This window comes from Asterias amurensis, chromosome 5 (assembly GCF_032118995.1).
Source record: "Asterias amurensis chromosome 5, ASM3211899v1".
In the NCBI taxonomy this organism is placed as follows: Eukaryota; Metazoa; Echinodermata; class Asteroidea; order Forcipulatida; family Asteriidae; genus Asterias; species Asterias amurensis.
In genome coordinates this window covers 1,021,647-1,038,157 of record NC_092652.1, presented here as the reverse complement: position 1 = coordinate 1,038,157, position 16,511 = coordinate 1,021,647, and the positions used below count along the sequence as shown (strand labels likewise).

The window sequence follows — 16,511 nt, the reverse complement described above, 5'->3', positions numbered from 1 at the left end:
TTTTAATCGGCGCTTTGAAAAGGCTTAATTTTAATGTTTTTTACCACTAGAGGGCGTCAGGTGAAATTTTCATGCTAGGCGAAAATGGGTGATTTTTAAATTAGTTTCTTACCGATGCACATGTTTATAGTAAGCGCATGATCAGATAAATTCTGGTACTAAACTTCTTATTGAATGTAAGGAGTACATCTTCATCCATTGCAGATGCTGTTTGTTAATATTAAATAGGGCATCTGCTGTTGACTAACTTTTCTGCACAAACTACGGAAACCAAAATGCCAAAATGAGACCAGTTCAAAATAGACTGGTGCCTTGTTCGCTACAACATTGATTCTCCGTCTCAGCAGTCTAGCAGTCATTATCAGGAATCCTAATATTATTAATAATGGAGGTCACTGTTTGATGATTGGTTAGAAGTTAGAACTAGATTAGATTTAGAAAGTTAGTTTTAGATCAAAACTACAAAATGCTACCATCGAGAGAGGATTGTGTTCATACAAGTTGCTTTTGGTAAGTCTGAACATTTTACAAGCAAAAGCCAGGTTTAAAATAAAAAAAAATTATGAATGAAATTGAAATAGCAGAAGAATAGGGCTAAATCATATTGTATTTTGGGATTTTTGTAGTTTTTGTACGGTACATAAAAAAATGATAAAGTGATACTGATAGGGTATGTACTCCTAGAACTATTTCGGGTTTCGTCCGCTATCATCTCCCGGAAGACGATAGCGGACGAAACCGAAATAGTTCTAGGAGTAGGGCATGGGGGGGGGGGGGCGTAAGTTAAATATTATTTATTAAAATATTATCATTTAGTTAAGCAAACCCTTATTAAGGGTTTAGCAGTTGGGGTGTCTCTGTTATTCCAATTGCACGACAAAAGCAGATAAGAACTTCATGAAGTCGTTTAACTACAAAACCATCAATCAATGTAGTCATAGACAAATTGTGGTAAACACACAAGAATGGTAAGGAACAATGATTTTTTTTGATTGAGAAACAGCAGCTAAGCCTAATATTATAAAAAAATAAAATAAAAAAATCAGCAGGCCTTTTTATTTGGATTTTTTTGGTTCCCTGGCCTTTAGTTTCAGTTAAGCATTCATATTTTTTTTCTCGCACCATTGGCATTGTGAACTTGAGGTCATCTAGCTTCAACACATCAGAGATTTTTGAATTTATATGTTCCTCTTTTTTTTATGACACTTGGAAAGTGAGGAGAATGTTTGGAAGTTGATGGAATACATTCAGCAACATGACCCTAACAGACTGCAAGACTACTCCGCTATCTTCATATCAAATGCTGCCAAAACAGTAAGCATTGCTTCGCTTCTTGTAACAAGGATCATTGAAAGGGAAGCAGAAGGGGGTGGAGATGAAGCAACACAAACATTGCCAAATAATGTCCACAAGAAAAAGTTTGTAAAAGCAAACTGGGCAATTGGTAGGCCCTATAAGCTGGATTTGCCTGATCAGCTGGCAATGCTGGAACTGTGATTAAATTACAGATCAGGTAATTCCTGCGTATTACCCAAACCCAACAAACTACTTTAATCTTATAAGAGATGTTAAATTTGCATCGGGATAAAGAATATTAATTTTGTTTTTTTACCCATACTTTAATCTTCCTAAAGAATTACTTTAATTTTATACATATTATTTCTGAGTGAAGCTTCAAATGGACTGCTGGTTTTTTTTTCTCAAAATGCCATTTGTAAGAAGAATTCTGTACCCAATTATTTCTGGAAGATTACGAATAAGTTTATTTATGATATTTACACAGAGGTTTATGTTATTAAGAGATTGTTCTTCTTTCCAGGTCCCGATTTGGTTCCAGAGAGCAGGTTTAAGTCCAGATCAACCTGTTGTTTGGGTAAGTAGTTTAAATAAAATTTCCTGGGATTCGTTAACTTAATGAGTTTCTATATCTGAGCTGAGTGTTTTGCCATCCCTAAGATGTGGTAAATTTACTGGATTTGTTTACCTTATTTTTCAAATTATTTCAATACTTGTTTACATGTTTTTCTTATATGCCAGGGCTGGAATAACATGGAGGGCGTGGCCTCTGTTGCCCTGGGGTTGGCCTTGTTGCCCCTCTAGCAGTATCCTGTAGACTTGTAAGATTTTCCAATAGAAGGGCCCTTCACAAAATCTCAGACATAAAATTCCAGGCCTGTTATGCCAGTCTATATTTCAGTACCCAGAAAATTTGCTAAAAGCGAAGGATTGTCCCATTCTAATCTGAAAAAGTTGCACTGTAGAAATTAACATTTGGTGTTTGATATATGGCATAAGTATGGGAACCCTCTTTTTTTTCGGGGGGGGGGGGGAGAGAAAAGCCTCTGCACAATATCGGGCTTGATGTAGAAATTTTCCTTCCAGATTCAACCGTTGTGTTTTTTGTGACTCAGGACTATCATGTGATTTGCCTGCATTGTCCGTCGGGATGTGAGCCAGTTATTTATGATTTAGACACCTTGCTAGCATTTCCATATCCCTTGATGAAGTACCTTCAGAGAGCTATCCAGTCAAATGACAAACTAAGGCAGAAATACCACAGGTGGGTTTTCTTCTCTGAGCTTTGAGGCAGTCTTGTCAAATATTAAATGTTCCTGTCAGATGACAGATCGTGTTTTTTGAATATTGAAGAGGGGGGCAATCTTCTCCAATTGAGTTACAGCGACCCCCCCCCCCAACTTCTAGCCCGTAAAACTTGACAGAGATCTAAAGTCACTGTATATGAAAAACAATGGTTTGATTTCACAACATTAACATTGATCTTGATATGATTTGTCAGAGCTCAGTTTCACTAAAAGCTACTTAAGATTGATCTTGAGTGTGAATCTTAGCACATCTGTTTTCCTTTGTGTAGAATGTTTCGAGTGATTCCTGCAGAGTTATTCTTGAAGACGTTTGCTTCTGATAGATCACACATGAAGAAAGCTGATGGGTCCTGGATGCAAGCTCCTCCCACATATCCTTGCATTTCCACAGAAGGTATGACAACTAGTTTTCTTCATCTTCATAAGGGGGAGGGGGATACCCTCCCCACTCCAACATCTTTCGAAGAGTCAGCCCATGAGCCCTAACCCCCTTATGTATTTGATTAGAGACCCTCCCATATCCTTCAATAATACTCCCCTCTCTGGTAAACTCAACACCCAAATGTTTGGACTCAAATAAGATTGGTATGGCTTGGCTCAGTCTAAGAGTGTTTGTAGATGGCTACTAGCCCTAACCCCCAGTGTCTTTGGCTAGAGAACCTCCCCTAACCTTCAAAATACTTCACTCTACTTCAACTCCATACCCAAGCAGCTATCCTTGGCGTTTACATCCTAACTGAAGGACTATGCCAAGTACCGAAGTAGATGTAGAAATGCTTGGGCTCCAAGCCTTTAGATTAGTTTGCCTTTTTCATCCAATGATAAGCAAAGTTGTTACTTGGTAGATCAATACATTCTACAAAAGTCACACAACTTCCTGATTTTGATTTTGGAGGATTTCAGACAAGTGTTGATTAATATTTTCCTTTGTGTGTTTCTTATAGAGAGTTCAATGAACTTAGATGAGTTCATTAGCATGGAACAGGGAGTTGGTGTTGGGCAAGTGATGGATTTGACAGCATTCACCCAGCAGTATAATACATGACATCATCTACTTGTTTATTATTAACCAAACAGGACATCAACTACTGTACATGGACCAAATTTTTGTGCGGATGGCGGTCACCAGTTATGACTGCAGCTTTGCATTTCCAACAACAAGAAAGGGTGAAGAGTCTGATCCCCCTTATGGGAAATATGAGAAAGCTATTCAGTATTGCTACAGTACTTAGGGAACAAGACAGATGATAACATGTTGATGTTGATCAATCAAGGTTGTCGTCCTGCTACCCTCAGAAACATTTTCCATCCTCTCTCTGCACAATTTCCAAAGCAAGTTAACCAACTTAACTATACAATGGCATGGGTTGTATTTAGTGGCAGAACTGTGCACCAAGCTAACTGTACATGTGTGTACTGTGTACATAAAGATGTAATATGATATCAATATTATATTGCAAGCTGCATCCTTTTGTATTACTCAAAATCACAGTGGATGATATTGAATGGTCAGACCGTAGGAGGGTTGACCGTGTACATGTACTACATGTTATACGATGCATTCACCATGTTATGATGATGTTCCAAAGGCTGGCATACTCAATGTGTCATTCAAACAATGTAAATGATAATGAATGGTCACACAGTGGGAGGGTTGACCAGGTATTAAGCAGATGTATCATTACATGATAATATTTTGCCGACTGGCATACTTAAATATACCAAAACAAAAATGTTGCATACACCCTTTTAAATTGTATTAAATTGTGAGACAGTAGGAGTGCCTTTTAATAGATGCAGATCACTGCCCCAGTAAACATTACTTTACTTTGACGTAACAAACACAAACAAGACCAGACATATTGTTCAACTTTTACTTTTATCTGCCTACGAAATTTATTGGTCAATTCCTAGTTGGCATGTTTAACAAATTACAATTCGACCATAAATAATACACTATCCATTACCACTAAAATACATACATGCATTTCAATTCAGATCTACATACTTACACATTCAAAATGTATCGCCTCAAAATTGTAAAACAAAAATGTAAAACCAAAAATTCAACTTGTAATGTTCATTTCATGATAACCTGTAACTGCAGAGTATAAAATACAACTTTTTCGAATGATTAAAAACGTTCTCGCATTTGTAGAGAAATCATGAATTAAAATTAAAATTTAATTGTTACAATCGACTGAGAGGATGTAGACTTTAAGTCCCTGCTCTTTCTTGTTTGGCTCCGCCCATAAAAAACAGTTCTCAACTAAAAAAAAAAATGTTTTTGCTAATACAAATTATTTTCTTTCTGGTTCAGCTAAAGCGATTGTACTTACTGGACATAAAGCAATGTTTCTGGAGCACTAACAAGGACAATACAAAGAACCATTTTTGTCATAGTTCTATCTTAATTATTTCATGATAATATAATATTGATATATGTTAATTTTTTGGTTTGCGGTAACATCATAATATTACTTGCACAAATAACCAGACTGCTTTAAAAGTGTATTGTGTTATAAATGGTGAAGGTACATTTGTTAAAAATATTATTTATTCTTGTAATATTTTAAATATTATTTCAAAGCAATAACATTAGGATATTATTCAGGCAAGTGTCAAACCAACCTCATTTGGTTCAGTGTTTGAAATTCTCAGACTTTTGATAGTGAGAAATTTAAAATTTGAGTAATGAGTAATGAAGTGAGCTTGATACTCATCAAGACAAATAAGATCAATCTTCTCGTACATGTCTTAGAGCTTGTTTCAATAATAAGCTAAATGAATATTAAGCCATGTAGGAAGTTGTTCTCATTTTGATTCTGGTCATGTGGATTCTGTTTTTGTATACATATGGATTCTTTTTCCCAAAAATGTGAGCGTTGCTCTAAATAAACACTAAGTTAAAAAAGTCTAAACATAAATAAATTAACTTCTGTAACTGAGAATAGAGTCTACTGTGTTAGCATGTACAACTATGATACAGCTTTGAATTTAATTTTTGTTTCAAAAGAAGTTTAAATAATGATTAAAATTGGGAAAACAATAATGTTATTTTTATATCTGAGTACAAACGTTGTTGCTTGTGCTGTTGAGTATTAAGCATCAGCTCTAGAAAGAAAGATTGCCTCCCAATATATTATTAGATATGCTGATAAGGATTGTTTTTAATGATGCATATTTTTTTATCAACACATGGATGTAACGGCAGGGGAAATGATCATGGTACAATCTCATAAAGCTATTTACCACATTTAAAAAGCTACAGCACATTTAAAAAGGATTTTGTGCAACTCGTTGGCTTGCAAAACAACAGCGGCTAGTTTAGTGTGATTTTTGGCTTTGAATCAAGTAATAAACCACAAGGGAAACTGACTGGGTACCTTTTAAATAAGTTGGGGTTCATGAACACAGAAACATTGACTAGGGTAGAGGATTTGAACCAATGACCTCCGGATTAATGTGCCAGCACTCTACCTACTGAACGAAGGATGGAATGCGAGTGGTGGTGGTGGGTGGGGGGGGGGGGGGGGAAGGAGGAGGGGATGATTTTTACCAAGTACGTTTGGTGTCCCCGTCTAGTCATGTGGCATCCTTTGGCATCTTGGTCTCGATGTCAACTCGGCAGATCGGACATCGCTTGTTGGTACTCAGCCACTGATCCACACACTCTACATGGAATAGATGCATGCATGGAAGACGTCTGTGGGTGGGAACCAATGAAATGAAAATGGTTAAAATCACAAACCCAAGCATTAAGAGTGTATACTATACCATGTCATTTGAAATTAAAGTTGATTAAATTGAATAAAGAACGGCAACAAATCAACAGTTCGAGAGCCTCTCAAATGGTAGGAATATTCCAATTGAATTAGACAAGTATTCAAGTGTGTGCTCATGGACCATTCCTTTAGACTGCTAGAATAAAAGTACTAATGGACATATTCCCTTAGTTAGAATTGCTCCCGTACTATTGCATGTTGATACAGTCTAGCGGACTGTTCTGGCTGTCCAAGGGATTGTGGGTGTATGCCCAAGGGAGTGTCAACCCAGATGTTTGAACGAGATACAAATACCCCTGAAAATCGTTTCACATCTTTGGAGAAATGTTGGCAACAAGAGAAGACCCCCAAACGATCCTGACAAATGTTACACTCACCTGACATCTTCGTTGTCCTCAAAGTATGAAAGACAGATGGTACATTTCTCTTCGTCATCTTCATCAATGATTTTAGGCTTTGGCTGATCCGTCTCAGATGATGCTCCTTCCGTCTCCACCTCTGTTGATGAACACGATGCTACTTCACTCTTCTCCGCAGCAACGACATCATCTGCCGAACGTTTTCTCTACAAACATAATGTTAAGGAGAAGCATTTAAACATGTATTCCTAATTTTTGAGATAACTTGGAGACATTCTTGAATCTTTTATAGTTTCTTTGTGAAATCGGTTAGGTGGAATTCTTCATTGATATTTGAATTTCTTAAGATTGGCAAAGTCATTACGACTTGGGAATGGAGAGGGGGGGGGGTGTTACCTTATGGTACTTGTGTGGGAAAGTGTTCCTCTCTATTGTACTGGGTGTGGCACCTCGGTTAACCTGTCCCATCCGCTCGCTCAACTGTACCAATTCCTGAGGACAAAATAAAAAGAATTGAAATTGATACTGGTTTAATAAAAGAAAGACCTATAAAGTCTCACTGCCTTTGCAAACAGAAAATGTTAAAGAAAGAATGAAATAAAAGATATTTGAAGCCAAACTTGGGGTATTTAATGAAAATTGTTGTGTAGAGTCAATGAAGACAAAAAAGGGGAGGGGGGGGACTTGATATGGTGCAGGAAATCTGAATCAATCACGTAAAAGCTAAAATTGAGAAGTTAACTTTTTTACAAGGCAAACATGAAAGAAAAACATTTTGCGACCATATTTAGTCTGAGAAACCTGACTAACTCCATGAACTTGTCTTACTACATTGAACCTGAGGCTCTGAAGGTTATTTTAAAAAAAGGAAATATAAAATGCTAAATAACAAGAACCTGCCAACGGATTTTGTCAATGAAACCTCCTTTTGTTGTCTCCTTCTTGCACACAACACTCTTCATAAAATATCTCAAGTTTGGCTTTGTAAATCTGTTGTCCCATCCCTTTATGCCGAGTGTACACAATTTCTGTATTTTTTATAACTAGTTGTTACACTTATTCTATGCATAAACTTTTCTTCTTCAATCTAGTTCTAGACAAATAAGGTCCTTCTAATACTTTTCTTTATAGATTTTCATGTCTTCATACCTCGTACATCGGGCCGCGCATTCCCATTCTGCGCATGAGTGGAACTCGGTAGGCACGGTAAAATGGATGAGTTGTTAAAGGTGGCAAGTCGGTCAAACTAGGCTGTAAACAAACAAGCAAACAAACAAACAAAAAGATATTTTAGTGTACTGTATACCAATGCCGCAAACTACAAAACAAACCTTATAGCAAACTTATACAAGTGTGGAGAGTTGTTTTTAAACTGCCCCAGATCATTGAGGGACTTGGTACTACCCAGGCATGGTATTACAAAACTGTATTCTGAAACCCTATAATCTGAATTTTTTCATTAAAAACATATATATATCTTTTTAAATATGCATAAACGAGTCATTTTCAGTCCAGAATATTTTAAACGGGCATTGTAAATATTCCAACTGCAACATAACCAATGAACAATGTTACAGAATGTGGCTGCAATATGCTGATGTTATAGCACTGGTACATGGATCAATATGAGTCAAATCAACCAATGGGGGTACAGGTCAACTCTCAGATTTGGCTGAAATTCATTTAAAATATTCGTCTTCATGTATGTGAAGAATTAGCATGTTATTAATGCAAAATTTACAAAAAGTCGTTTAGGAATTAGGGTTCCATCATTGAACATTTTGCGTTGGGTTCTGTGCCTTTAAAAAAAGATACAAAGCTGTAAAAATTGGTACATTGAGCGACTGTCGCCCAAATAACTCAAATCTGGCCTCAAAACAAGGTTATATCCTCCTCTTTTCTGTCTACAGACTGCACAAATACAACTGACAAAGCCATTGTGTATACCAAGGTATCCAACACAATCCAATGTGTCAATTATTGGAGTAAATAACAATATGTTGGGTGTTTGTTTTTGTTTAGGGGTGATTATGAAGATATTTTGATAAGACTTACGTAGTTGCCGTAGATGGCAGAGCTCCTTTGCTGGTAGGGTGTAGGTGGCGGTGGGGCTGTGTGGTGATAGTGGTGAAGATGGTGGTGAAGATGTCGATGCTGAGGAGAGAAGTTGCCATCCAAGAATGGAGTAGGGATGGAAAGAGACTCACTGTTTTCGCTGCAGAGATAGTAAAGACAGTACAAACATCTTTTAGATTCTCACAATGGAGACGGGAGACAAAAAGAAACGGACAATCGGCCTTTTTAATGATGAGCAGTGCACTTAAACGTGCCAATCAGGAGCACGCATTGTTTGTTACATGTCATGCAAAGTTTCAATGTCAAAAGAAATCTATAATTAGTGCTTCCACTTACCACATGCTCTTCCAAAAAATAATCAAAATTCTTTCCAAGTTAAAAGTGAGTTTTACACATTTGTCACTAAAGTCTCATCTTCAAAAAAGTCGACAGCAAATCACAAAATATTCCGTTTGAGCAAAATGCCCTAGATAAACCAGCCAGCTTCTTACATGTTAGGGGTTGCACCCGGGTCCACATGAATTGCTGAATCGATCTCCATTTGCTGGGGTTGAGGCTGAACTTGGGGTATAGTTTGCACTTGCAGGGTGGCGCGTAGGTGGGGCTGGGGTAAGGTGTGGGCTAACGGGTGAGAGTGGGGCTGGGTATACGGGCTAGGATGTGGGAGTAACGGGTGATTTGGTGGGTACGTTGGGTGAACTTGCTGTTGACTGGCATGCATCAAACGTTGGCAGCTTTCTTGCTGTAGTTGCTGCTGTTGCGCCTGCTGCTGCTGTTGTTGTTGCTGCTGCTGCTGCTGTTGTTGATGGTGACGCTGTGATGATAGGAAATGTTCTACTTGTTCTAGACGGCTCTCTTGCTGCTGTTGCTGCTGCTGCTGGTGATATATCCGCTGCATATGATGCAGTGGGTACGGCGGCACTGTAGGAAAGTGAGAATCTGCCATTCTGCATCCAGATCAAAACAAATATTGTTTAGTCACAATCGCAATAATTCTTGGCATTTCTCCTGAAAGTTAATATAACATTACAAAGTAAATACCAAATACAGAACAGTCTCAGAAGTTGTTTGCAGATCTAAGTCTCTCTTTAAGCCTTGTAAGGAACACTAATCATGATAACATTTTCACAACAACTATTTCATGACCACTATTTTTCTCAAACTTTGAATATACAGTGCTACCCCTACCTAGACATGTGCTGTCTCTGAATCTCTCCCATGCGGTTTTGTCGCTGAAACAGCCGTCGGTGCTGAAGGGGAGCAGAAGGTCCCTGCTGGGGTAGCCTAATCTCAGCAATAGGCTGCTGGCAAGATGCAGGGTGGTGATGCTGAGTGGGTTGGGCCTGGGATGTGGGCTGCAAAGTCTGCTGAACAGAGTCGCCAGCTGGTTGGCGCCGATGATTGTGAGAATGATGGACATGAAGCTGCAGTGTGGACGGCCTAGATCCATCTAATAGTACATTTTTAAAAGAGACGTTGGGTGTTGAGTGACAGATCAAAGAGTTAATTAAAAGTTTGGGCGGTAGTACATTCTGCTCTTCCAGCCAGGCTTCTAGTGGATGATACCCATGCCTACATCCTTACAGACTGTGAAGGGGGTAACCCTGTTTCAGCCCCAGGAGTAGTTGGCTCCTAGTGGATGATACCCATGCCTTCATCCTTACAGACTGTGAAGGGGGTAACCCTTTTTCAGCCCCAAGAGTAGGTGGCAACATGGTTTCCTTAGCCTTGTGATGTTAGACAATCTCATATAAAAACTAAATTGTTAAAGACATTCAATAAATATAACCTTACTTTGTTGGACTCGAACTGAGCAGCTCGGTTGGTGAACCACACCGTGGTGATGATGCGTTCGACATTCCTCATTGTGCCCACGACGGGCAAAGTGAATTTGATGAATCCCGTAAGGAGGCCTTGGAGGTGTAGGGGCGGTGTTTGGATCAGAAGAGGAGGCTGAGGATTCAGTGTTTTCCTTCTTAGGGGTGGGCTCAGGTTGGTGCACACTGGTAGATGATGGTTTCTTGATCTGGTGACAGAAAAATACATTTAGGTTTAATGAAACATGAAAGGCAGTTGGGCAAAATTCTTAATTTTCTTAGTTCTTAAAATAAAACTATGGCGGTCACGCCATATTCTTCAGTTTTGTGAAATGGAGACATGGTGAAGAGGCTTTCCTCCTAAATGGAGTGAAATAAGCTAGACAGAAGATCTTGTACACTCATTTATAACCCAGCGATCTACAATATTGATCTTACACAATTGGTATATAAAACAAGTGTATTCCAGAACAAAACAGACAAACACAACCATCTTGCGAATGAGAAAGATTTTAGAGGCAAATAAGTAAGGTCAGGTACATACATGAATGTAATAAGTCTTGCAATAATGTAAAAACTTGTTTCACTCACCCCAGCAGATGACTTCTGCTCTGTTGATCTTTGCTGTCTCTCGCGCTGGCTTTGTTCCCCGGTAGTAGGGCTCCCTCTATTGAGCTGCGACTTCATGTGGCATATGCAGGCGCCATGGCCTCCGGGGTACGTACAGCCGACATGGTGAGCCTGTGGGGCTCGCGGAATGGTCAACTCGTGCAGCTTACATGAGCGTTGAGGGTGGTGTCGATAGAGGTGATGATGGTGAAGATGTGATGGTTGACTTGCTGTGGTGGTTGGTGACGGGCTCGGACGGGGGCTTACCCCCAGACAGCAGGAGGGTGGGGAGGGACTGGGGTCATTAGATGACGAATCTGGCAAGGTGTTTTCTGGAATTGCGCTTTGTTGGATAATGCTGTGTGAAGAAGTCTCTGTAAAAAAAAAATAATGAAAAAATAAATAATCAACAAAATATTCCTCTCTGCTAAAACACTACCATGTATGTATATAAATCTATACATCCTGGTTGCAATCACAGTGTTCTTGCCGTCGTTTCAAAAAAGGGACAAAGATTATTACATGTACATGGCTTTGTTTCAGTCTCATCTACTCTGTACGCTCCATTGTTCTACTCACCATCATCTGACTCAGTTAGATCCACAATAACGGGTGATAGAGGACGCTTCTTCCGTCGTCCCTTTACTAGCGGATGTTTCATCTCCCGGCTTAGTTCTCTGGGTTTACTGGAACTAGACGCAACACTGAAAGCAATTTTTGTTTAAATACCTCAAATTACATCATTGTTCAATTTTGACGTTGGTAGAAAAGGAAAGCTTTTAATATACCCTACTAAGGACAGTGTTCTCTCTAAACCATAATAGTATTAATATTAATATGAAAATTGTTCACACCTGGCGGGCATCCAAAGCCACTCACTTTTTTTTTTTACAGTTCGGCAGAGCCATGTTTGAATTTATAAGACCAATTTTACATGCATAATTACACATGTAGCATCTTGAAACACATGTAGCATCTTGAACTACATGTAGCATCTTGTGCTGTTGCATAAACTAAATGCTACTAATGACGTCTGCAACTTCCGAGTAATTGCCTGATAAGCCAACTTATAGATAGAACGACTTACTGTTTCCCGCTGGGTCCTAAGTCAACTGACACCACCTCTATATCATTATCAGCATCTCCTTCGCTCCTTCCTCCGTCACTGTCATCGCTGTCTTGAGACGAGTCTGAAGAATCAACCAGATCTACAGTCACATTGTACGGTGGGATTTGAAGACCGCTGGGTCCTGGGAGGGCGTCGCCGTATGGAGGAATAATATCCAGGGCTCCTGCAAGGGTTAGGGTCTCATCATCCCACGCGACATGAGAACCTTGATTTGTGATTCCCGATCCAGAGGACTCCGACACGTCAAAGTCATCAACGCTGACGACGTCGACATCAGAGTCCGAGTAGTCCGCACAGCTATGCGCTGTTCCTGTATCAGTACTTGAGAAAGTTGGCGTGACTGAGCTATGAGCGACAGATAAACTTGTGACTGGACTAACCCAGGGGTCATCGTGGTCTTCTAGGTCGATTGAGTCTCGGTCTCTGACTGTTAGGTCAATGTCCACTGAATCAGGTTCAGGAGGGTCATACACGAAGACGCGACGGTCACCGGTTGATCTTTGGTGGAGCTCTCGGGCACGCTGATCCTCTTCGTAGAGGTGGCTGCGAGACTCAAAAGCCGAGGTCTCACTGATGCTGAATGCAGATGAACCCGATGCAGTGTTACTATGAAGACGTTGTTTCTTGTTGGACAGGACGATGGGATGTTGTCGGCGGTAAGGCTGGAATCCTTGGCCCTCCGTGCTGCTGCTGTGTACTTCTGCCCCCCTCGTCATCCAAGAGCTTGAAGGGCTGATAGACTTGTTACTCAACCGATCCAAGTCTGGGTCCCGCCTGCCTAACATCCCATTCCTACTACTACTCAACAGCTTAGGCTTGAATGGTTTAAATCTTTGCATGGATGCTAACCCCGGTATGGGTTCATCCGAGAAGTCACTATACTCTTCACTTTGCGGAACAGGGGAATTCCCAACAGACATCATGTTGTAATCACCGCCTTCAGTAATGACAACAGGAGAGTCACTTTGGGCTGCAGTAGCACCGAGGCAAACCACGCCACTTGGGTCCTTCGGGTTGTCTCTGAAATGGAGACGGCCAGCATTGGAGTCTGAGAAAATTTGGCAAGCGACGGCACTTTCCGCAACCTGTTCTATCTCGAGGAGGTGGCCTCCTATGAGGTGTGATTGGACGGATGAGGGAGGATGAACCAGGGGCTCTGAGATGACGGGTGTGATGTCTAATTCGTCATCATCTTCTGGAGGAGCGCAGAGGTCCAAGCTGTCACCTGCTTCAAGAACTCCTGCAGTCAAAATTATCCAAATATATGTTTTTGTTAAAGTTGTATTCATCATCATTTTTTGCATCCCTTTGAAACGTACACCAGTTAGTTTTAAAGACAGTGGACACTATTGGTAATTGTCAAAGACCAGTCTCCTCACTGGCTGTATCTCAACATGTACATAAAATAACAAACCTGTGAAAATTTGAGCTTGATTGGTCGTCGGAGTTGCGAGATAACTAAGAAAGAAAAAAAACAATTGTCACACGAAGTTGTGTGCTTTCACATGCTTGATTTCGAGACCTCACATTCTTAACTTGAGGTATCGAAATCAAATTCATGGAAAATTACTCAGGCATGCAACTGCCCGATGAAAAAAAAAGAGGAAACTTTTCGAGACCCACAATGGTACCCTAAAAAGTGTTGAGGTTTTTTATGCTCTTAGGTTCATTGTTAGCATGTAAGACAAAGTGGAGTGTTTTATACAACTAAAATAACATGGAAAAAACACCTTGCCTATGTATGCACCGTAATTCGAAGGTGGCAAAGCATTGGGAGTTGATTAAGTTGAGGAAAACTAACTATTGTTGTCCAGGTAATTATGAAATTTGCATAAAATTATTATCCCCCCCCCCCCAAAAAAAAAAAAAAAATAGAAAAAAAAAAAAAAAAAAAATGTTTTTTTTTTTTTTTTTTTTTTTGGGGGGGGGGGGGGAATAATAATTTTATGCAAATTTCATAACTACCTGGGAAACAATAGTTACTTTTCCTCAACTTAATCTCGAAAACTACTCTACTTCAGAGGGAGCCGTTTCTCAATGTTTTAGACTACCAATCTCTCCCCATTACTCGTTACCAAGTAAGGTTTTATGCTAATAATTATTTTGAGTAATTACCAATAGTGTCCACTGCCTTTAAAGCAAGTTTGGGTTGAGCAAAGAAAACATCACTAGAGCAAAACTTGAACCTGCAACCTCCAGATTAATGTGCTAGCACTCTACCAACTGAGCTATCTAGCCCTAATATTAGAATGAGTGGTCTTTCATTTGTTTTCAATAACTTTGTTTGGGGTGCCATTCAACTGGTAATTGCCATAATATTTTCTAGTTAGTTTCTACAAACCATTCACAAAGTAAGATTTTTAGTCGAAACAAAATTGAATCTAGCAGTACTAAAGTACCAACTTGACATCAATCAGTCAATGAGTAGAATACATGTAAATGAACAGTTACCCGACTCATCAGCCAATGAAGATAGGAATGGTTCCCCGTCTCCACCAGAGTCCATAACTGCACCCTCTCTGTCATCACTGGTAGAACATGAATCAGTCTGGCGACCCCCTGAGTCTAGTACCTGGGATTCTACTCCTCCGCTATCTGGTAAGCAGGAGGCCACAGCCATGACTGGATTGTTGGAGTAAAACTCCATTGCCGTTACCACGACGTTGAATGATTACTATTGTTGAGTTATGCGCCCTGTAAAAATGGAGAGTTCAGTCAAATAAATATAAGAACTTAAAATTTCACAATGACGTCAACATACTAATTCTAGAAATATTTTTTTTTAATAGCATGAATAGCATGGCCTGGTTAAGTGTGGGCAAGGTAAGGTAAGCTTTAAAATTCTGGAGCAGGAAACGTTGCAGTCAGTGTACATGTAGCCTAGACTGCTGGACTACAATTGCCTGGAATTACAGGGGGGCTTCGGAGGCCTAGGCCTTTCTGTTGCCCTATCTAGGGCTCCTTGAAAACGAAATCAGGATAGTTCAGAGTACTTTATTTAGACTGATGCTGAAGAAATCGAGGCTGATAATAATATAAAATATATTTATACCTGTACATAGTTGCGATAACGTAACCCTCCTGTCGACCGACGGCGTAGCCGGAGGGTTACGAGTCACTTCAATCGAAAAACGGCGAAATATTTTAGTCAACAGATTTGCTCATTTTTTACCACTTTAAAAAATAATGACACAAATTCTATGAACACGAACTTAATCCTCAATGTCTAATGAATAACATCCAAAAACACAATTGAGAAAATATGGGGTCAGCGCATGGTAACCAGCGACAGGTTCAAAATAGAACCTGGGAAATTTGTGACTGTTTCGCTCCGGGATCTGGTAAGTTTTTGTACTTTATTTCAAAATACTTTCTCAATAGTGTGTTGAATATTATTCATTAGATATTGAGGATTAAGGTCGTGTTCATAGAATTTATGTCATGATTTTCGAAAGGGGTAAAAATTGAGCAAATCTGATGACTAGCTGTTGAAATTGTACGTGTTTGACCATTTCGCCGTTTTTCGATTGAAGTGACTCGTAACCCTCCGGCTCCGCCGTCGGCAGGAGGGTTACGTTATCGCAACTAACCTGTACACACACTTTAAATTATTAGTAGTACAGGCAGTGGACAGGTGGAGGAAGGAACAAGCAAGTACAAAATATATACACAATGAAAATGAAATGCACAATAATTTGATTGTGTGTGAACAGAATTATTTAACTTCGAACGCCGTATCAATCATCAGTGAGAGAAACTAGCACAAGAAAGTCTACATCGATGCGACATGCACAGAACTACATTATAAAACCAGATCCCGCCACTCGCCGCTAGGTTGCCCATCGTCTTCCGTGGGGACCCGTCCGTCTAGTGAAAAAAAAACTAGTTGATTTTAGACGTTACTACGCCATCATAAAAGCATCCCTTCACTGAAATCTAATAAATCCACAAGGACTTACCTTTCTCAAGTCTAGCTGTAATCATCTCACTTTCATCAATGTATCAGAGTTGGCGAAAATGGATGTATTTTGTGACGAATTCGACAGTCACAGTTTGTCACTGACAATCACGATTGCGCATATTTCCTGTAGACTGGACAACAATGTTTTGACAAGAAGGAAAAGATGCACAAA

At 39.6% G+C, this 16,511-nt stretch overlaps 2 protein-coding genes across 2 annotated transcripts; one reads left to right on the top strand and one right to left on the bottom strand.

The window, feature by feature from the left end:
- The first annotated feature begins 48 nt into the window (after positions 1 to 48).
- On the top strand, positions 49 to 3,782 carry LOC139936903 (protein N-terminal glutamine amidohydrolase-like). The gene is made up of 6 exons (XM_071931720.1): positions 49 to 510; positions 1,215 to 1,314; positions 1,820 to 1,873; positions 2,412 to 2,560; positions 2,873 to 2,997; positions 3,548 to 3,782. The coding sequence occupies exons 1-6, from the start codon at positions 467 to 469 to the stop codon at positions 3,646 to 3,648; spliced, it is 573 nt and encodes a 190-aa protein (XP_071787821.1). The 5' UTR covers positions 49 to 466; the 3' UTR covers positions 3,649 to 3,782.
- Positions 3,783 to 5,464: 1,682 nt separating this feature from the next.
- On the bottom strand, positions 5,465 to 16,456 carry LOC139936901 (uncharacterized). Its single transcript, XM_071931717.1, has 13 exons — positions 16,338 to 16,456; positions 14,830 to 15,072; positions 12,337 to 13,618; positions 11,829 to 11,953; positions 11,232 to 11,623; positions 10,618 to 10,849; positions 10,012 to 10,273; positions 9,315 to 9,770; positions 8,803 to 8,962; positions 7,897 to 7,998; positions 7,144 to 7,239; positions 6,766 to 6,953; positions 5,465 to 6,309 (listed from the first exon to the last, which is right to left on the bottom strand). The coding sequence occupies exons 2-13, from the start codon at positions 15,023 to 15,025 to the stop codon at positions 6,189 to 6,191; spliced, it is 3,612 nt and encodes a 1,203-aa protein (XP_071787818.1). The 5' UTR covers positions 15,026 to 15,072; positions 16,338 to 16,456; the 3' UTR covers positions 5,465 to 6,188.
- Positions 16,457 to 16,511: the final 55 nt, after the last annotated feature.

Bases quoted from the DNA above. Each gene is read 5' to 3' on its own strand.
- LOC139936901 (XM_071931717.1), bottom strand. From the start codon at position 15,025: ATGGAGTTTTACTCCAACAATCCAGTCATGGCTGTGGCCTCCTGCTTA. The intron at 10,850-11,231 runs GTGAGTGAAACA...TTCTGTCACCAG, and splicing joins AGCAGAAGTCATCTGCTGGG to ATCAAGAAACCATCATCTAC. The intron at 6,954-7,143 runs GTAACACCCCCC...TTATGTTTGTAG, and splicing joins TCCCACACAAGTACCATAAG to AGAAAACGTTCGGCAGATGA.
- LOC139936903 (XM_071931720.1), top strand. From the start codon at position 467: ATGCTACCATCGAGAGAGGATTGTGTTCATACAAGTTGCTTTTG. The intron at 1,874-2,411 runs GTAAGTAGTTTA...TTTGTGACTCAG, and splicing joins CAGATCAACCTGTTGTTTGG to GACTATCATGTGATTTGCCT. The intron at 2,998-3,547 runs GTATGACAACTA...TGTTTCTTATAG, and splicing joins TCCTTGCATTTCCACAGAAG to AGAGTTCAATGAACTTAGAT.